General features: G+C 58.9%; 1 protein-coding gene across 4 annotated transcripts in view; it reads left to right on the forward strand.

Moving 5' to 3' along the window:
* Positions 1–5,156, forward strand: part of CCDC151 (coiled-coil domain containing 151) — an 8,293-nt gene extending 3,137 nt beyond the window's left edge. For all 4 annotated transcript variants that reach the window (XM_005861362.2, XM_014535720.1, XM_014535722.1 and 1 more), the window contains 10 exons: positions 906–1,076; positions 1,194–1,295; positions 1,392–1,517; positions 1,715–1,837; positions 2,046–2,198; positions 3,095–3,255; positions 3,336–3,552; positions 4,073–4,228; positions 4,611–4,695; positions 4,843–5,156. In XM_005861362.2, coding sequence (XP_005861424.1) covers positions 906–1,076; positions 1,194–1,295; positions 1,392–1,517; positions 1,715–1,837; positions 2,046–2,198; positions 3,095–3,255; positions 3,336–3,552; positions 4,073–4,228; positions 4,611–4,695; positions 4,843–4,961 — 1,413 coding nt within the window. In that variant the 3' untranslated portion in view covers positions 4,962–5,156. The remainder of the gene's footprint in view (positions 1–905; positions 1,077–1,193; positions 1,296–1,391; positions 1,518–1,714; positions 1,838–2,045; positions 2,199–3,094; positions 3,256–3,335; positions 3,553–4,072; positions 4,229–4,610; positions 4,696–4,842) is intronic.
* Positions 5,157–5,330: the final 174 nt, after the last annotated feature.

A 5,330-nucleotide genomic window follows, 5' to 3' on the forward strand; every position in this document is an offset into this window, starting at 1 on the left:
GGGAATGCCCCAGGCAGAGGGAACAACAAATGCAAAGTCCCTGGGGTATGAACAGGTGTGAAGTGTTGGAGGCCAGTGTGGCTAGATGGGAGTGAGGGAGGGGAGCCTGGTAGGAGGGGGGTCAGGGAAGTCACCAGCAGCCGAATCTTGCAGCAGGCCATGATGAAGAGAGCGGATTTTATATGCTAAGGCTCAGGTAAGTGGGAAATGACAGAGAGAGCGAGAGCGGAAGCCAGGAGGAAGTCATTTTGGTGAAAGATGGTGTTGGAGGCACTAGGGTGAAAGCTGTAGACAGGAAGAAAGAATCTCGGGGGCAACCTTGGAAATAGAACAGATAACTGCTAACAACTTGTATGTAGAAGGAAGAGAAAAAGAAGTGGGGTGACAGTTTTCAGTTTTGGACTTGAGCACTTGGAAGGAAGGAGAGCGAGCATGAGCGGAGATGGGAAGACTGAGAAGGGCAGGTTTGGAGAAAGATCAAGTCCTCAAATTGGTCACAATGGTTTGAGGTGCCTGTGGACACATCTGGAAGGCAGTGTAGATATGGATACATGAGCCTGACCTTCAGGGGAAGGCTAAATTTGGGCGTCTTCAGTGTACAGGTGACCTTTAAAGCCCTGAGACTGGATAAGAGATCATGATGGGGGTGGGTGTAGACAGAGGAGAGAAGAGCCTGGGGCTGTCTCTCCAAAGGCAAAGGAGACAAGCACGGGGCAAACGGGGAGGTGGGCGGAAAACCAGGGAATGGGCTTCTGGAAGCCACCAAAATAGAAAACCTGCAGGAGGAGGGTCAGATGCTGTTCAGAGACAAGAGAGATAGATGGGAACCAAAATATGGGAGAAGGAAGCTCTGCAGGAAGGACCTGGCGGGGTTCAGACCCCTGCTCTCGCTCCCCTCCCTCCAGCAGGCCCTGGAGCTCCTGGACCACCGGCTGAGTGAGAAGGTGAAGCAACGGAATGGTCTGCGGCACCAGATGGGATTGCGGCAGAAGTGGCTGGAGGAGCTCCAGCTGCAGCACAGCCTACGTGAGCTGGAGATGGAAGAGGTGCAAGATAGCAACACTGAGATGGCTAAGGTGCGGCCGGTGAGGTGTGGAGGGCTGGGAGGTGGACGGGTAAGAAGGGGCTCTTGATCTAGGGGGGAGGAGGAACTAAGGGTGGAGGGGACTCAGCCCAGCCTTGTTTCCCTCTAGATCTTGCGGAACCTGGAGAACCGTCTGGAGAAGGCTCGGATGAAGGCGGAGGAGGCGGAACACATCACCAATGTGTACCTGCAGCTCAAGGCCTATCTACAGGTAGGGACCAGAATGGCTGGAGACGGGGAGGCAAGTGGGAGGGCCAGCCTGGCCCGGGACAGTGGTTACAGGCCTGCCCCACTCCTCACACCCCAGGAAGAGAGCCTTCACTTCGAGAACCGTCTGGACTCCATGGAGAGTGAGGTGGTGAAGACAAAACATCAACTGGAGGAGATGCGCGTGGTGAACCAGGAGGCACTCAACACCCAGAACACTGCCAAGGTGCCAGCTCACTGGTCCCTGGGAATCCTACCCAGACACCATGGTCTCCTGGCCCCAGCATCTGAATCGCAGCTGTCCCAGAGCCACTCCTATTTGTCTCTCAGGACCCTGCACCCTGGCCCAGTTGGGCCTGTGGCTCTGACCCTGAGCCATGGTAGATGCCAACTGGTCCTGCTGTCCCCCTGCCTGCCCTCCAGAGTCAGCTGCAGTATCTGGAGGAGACTGTGTTCCGAGAGCGCAAGAACCGCGAGCACTATGTAACCGAGTTCAAGAAACTCGCAGACGAGAAGAAACTGCAGAACGAACGCATGGAGCGCAAGGTGGGTGTACCCGGGGGTGCCAGGACCAAGGCCCTGTCCCGCACTCCTGATCCCTGCTTGGTTGCCCTTACCTGACCTAAGCCTTTGCCCGGGACCCCCAGACTGGGCCCCACCTATTCCCTGACCCCTGTCCAGATACCCTTTCTTGGCCTCTGTCCTAAGCCCTTGTCCACAACCTGACCCTGGACCCGACCTCAACCTGGAGCAGACCCAGCGAGAGCACGTGCTGCTGCAGTCCGAAGATACGATCCAGGACAACCGGAAGGCCAAGGAGGAGGATGTGCAGCTGCGCTGGAGCATGTACCAGATGGAGATGCTCTTCAGCAAGGTCAAGGACGCCACTGGCGTGGCCGAAACGCACGTGAGTGCTGCCCGCAGCCCTGTGCCCTGGATCAACTCCTCAGCACACAAACGTGCTCCCTTAAAAGACAACCCTTCAGCTACCGCTCCATTTCTCTGCTGCCCCTTACAACAGAACCCATGCACACCGTCTGTACTCACCATTTCCTCTCCTTCTGTTCAGTCTTACACCATTGACACTGACTTCTTTGGCCTGGAGGCCCTGTGAAAGCTGGGAGTTTTGTCTGTCCTGTGTCTCCATCACCTGTAACATGGTCTAGGGCCCAGCAAACTGCCCAGTGCCACCCTAGACCCTGGGCAAGCCAAACCCCTGCCCTGGTCCCCCTTTTTGCAATGTCTTGCTTGAAATTTTCTAAGACTCTATGTTCCCTGCTGGCAAACAGTGATCCTGCTGGACCCCAGTCTGTTTCCCCCACTTTGGGCACTCCCCAACCCTCCATTCTTCTCATGGGATGACCCCCAAGGGTTCCAGGACTTGGCTCTATGGTGTCATCTGAGGCACTGTGGCCAGTGCCTTTTCAGAAATTGGCCTGGTGGCAGGATTGCTCCCACAGCAGGCCAGTATTTCCTCATGGGATTGGGCGAGATTCCCCCCCACTCCCCAGAATGTTGCTGGCACCTTGATTTTGGAAAGAAGCTATGGTCACTGCTACCCTGCCTCACCCGCTGATTTTTGGCTGATTCAAATTCCTGATATAGAGAGGGAAGGGCTCAGCAAATATTTGTCCCAGGCTACCCACCTGTGAGGCAGCCCTGAGTCCTATTCAGAGTCCCTACGCATCACTATGCAGAAGCTGTCAGCTGTGCCACCTGCTCTTCTTGCCCTGGGGTTCAGGAGGAGGGTGGCAGCTGGACCTGTCCAGGCCCCTGCTCTGACTGGGGTTGGGTGGGCCCTAGGCGGTGGTGCGGCGGTTCCTGGCGCAGAGCGACACCTTCACGCAGTTGGAGATGCTCAAGAATGAGAACATGGAGCTGCTGCTGAAACTGAAGCAAGAGAAGGAGCAGCTGCAGCAGGAGCTCGAAGACCACAAGTACTCAGGGGAGGCCATGCTAGTGAGGTGAGGTCCCAGTGCCGGAGGGAGAGGGTGAGGGCCCGGGGTCCTCTGCACTCCCACAGCTCTTTCTCCATTCTCTGCAGTGAACAGAGGCTGCAGGCCGTGTTGCAGAGTAGCCTCAATGCAGAGCAGCAGCGGAAGGCTAAGGCCCAGGCCGAGCTGAAGCAGGCCATATGGGCGATGCAAATCCTGAGGGAGGGCCTGGAGCACCTGGCGGGCAAGCTGAACCACCTCACAGTGGGCAGCCAGGGCTCTGAGGAAGAAGACCTACCCAGAACCACCCAGGACTTAGCCCCTCAGGTGGGGTGTCGGCCCCATAGCCCCATTGATAGAAACCCCCCCTCCATGCCCCATCCAGAACATCAGAAGCCCACTTAGAAGGGAGTCCTTACCCCATGTTCTTGGGGTAACCTCCTTACTCCTAAGTGGCCCAAGACTTCAGAGACCCTGTGCTGCCTCAAGACGCACCCCCAAAGAAAAGTCCCACTTTGTCCCCCAACCCAAAACCTCAGCGACCCGGCTGCAATACTGGAGCACCCCGAGACAGGAGAAGCCCCCCCTTGTCTGCAGCAGAGTGCCATTTCTTCAGGTCATCCCTGCAGTGGCTTCTCTCTGGTTATTTTCCTCTTGCCTCAAAAAAAGACCTCCCACACCCCTTGTCCAGCGTCTGAAGTTCCAAGGCCCTACAGAGGATAGCACCACCCCTGTGGGTGGCCCCTCACCTTCAAAGGCTTGACCCCTGGAAGCAAAAGCCCCTTCCGGGTGGAATCTGCCCGAGACCCGACCCCTCCGAACTGACACAGCTCCTCCCCCGCCGCAGGAGGCCGGGGGCTCCGCTGTGAAAGAGCTGGATCCCAAGGCCAGTGACTATCTGCCCAAGCTGCTGGGCCTGGTGGAGGAGAAGCTGCTGGCGCTGCAGGCGCAGTTAGACAGACAGGACATTCCGGAGATGCTGCGCCACATCGCGAATCGCGAGGTACCCAGGGAGAGGGCGCACTTCGGGGAGCCGCGGCAACCCCAGGGAGACCCGGGAGAAGGCCGCTGGCCAGGAATGGGACTGGGAGGGCAGAGGGCAGAGTGGGGTGGGGTGGGGCATCAGGGGTGGAGCCTCGAGACGCCAAGGGGCGGGGCCCCAGGGACCAGGGGCGGGCCTGGCGGGAGGACAGGAGGTGGGACTGGGCATCAGGGTGCATGCTGAGAAGGAAGGCCACAGCTGGGCCCAAGTAAAGTTAAACAGGAGTTGGCAGAGGGGCTGTATGGAACCAGGGTATATCTTGGATGGAGTGGGAGGGAGGGGTAACAGGCTATCCCGGGAGCCCCTGCCCCACTCACAGTCTCTCCCGCCCCCTCCTCCTCAGTTCTACTCCAACCTGGAGGGAAAGCTGCCCGCGCACAACACCCGCATCACCTTCCCCCTTGCCATTCCCAAGGACAAGTTCTTTGGTCAGTACGGGCGGGGAAAAAAGGGGAGGTGAGGGGGCCCGGGGGCCCAACAGAGCAACGGGCTGTGGGAGGTGAGGTGGGGTCTAAAAGGCTGGGCAGGGAAATCTGAGCAGGGCTGAGAACCTGGACACCCCCCTCCTCCCCCAGACGAAGAGGAGACCGAGGACGATAACAACGAACTGGTTTCTCGTGCGGAGCTCAAGATCCACTCCCAGAAATTAATCGATTTTCGCAGCAAGAAGCGCAACCGCTCTCGGAGGTCCTAGACTCGCCCTCGCACCCACCTGGCCTCTCCCGGCCCCGCGGAGCTCCCAAGCCCTCTGGGCCCAGCCACCGGCCCTCGGGGCCGCTCAAGGGCCGAGCGGCCCGCCCGGGAGCGAGCCGGCCATCGGCGCCCGGAATAAATATCCCCAGGCGGCCGCGCTGGCCTCGGAATCACAAAATAAAGGTCACCGACCAGCCTCCTGGGTATTCGCCTCTCCTTGACCCTGCACCTCCCCAAAGACAGCCGCTCCTCAACTTCGGGGCCACAGGCTCTGCCCCTCCCATCAGCGGGGAACACTGGCCTCCAGAGATTGGTGCACACCTGGAGGACCAGCCCTCCCCCTGAGGACCCCCCGCCGGGCACACAGCCC

The sequence above is a fragment of the Myotis brandtii genome, unplaced genomic scaffold, assembly GCF_000412655.1.
Source record: "Myotis brandtii unplaced genomic scaffold, ASM41265v1 scaffold1496, whole genome shotgun sequence".
Lineage (NCBI taxonomy): Eukaryota > Metazoa > Chordata > Mammalia > Chiroptera > Vespertilionidae > Myotis > Myotis brandtii.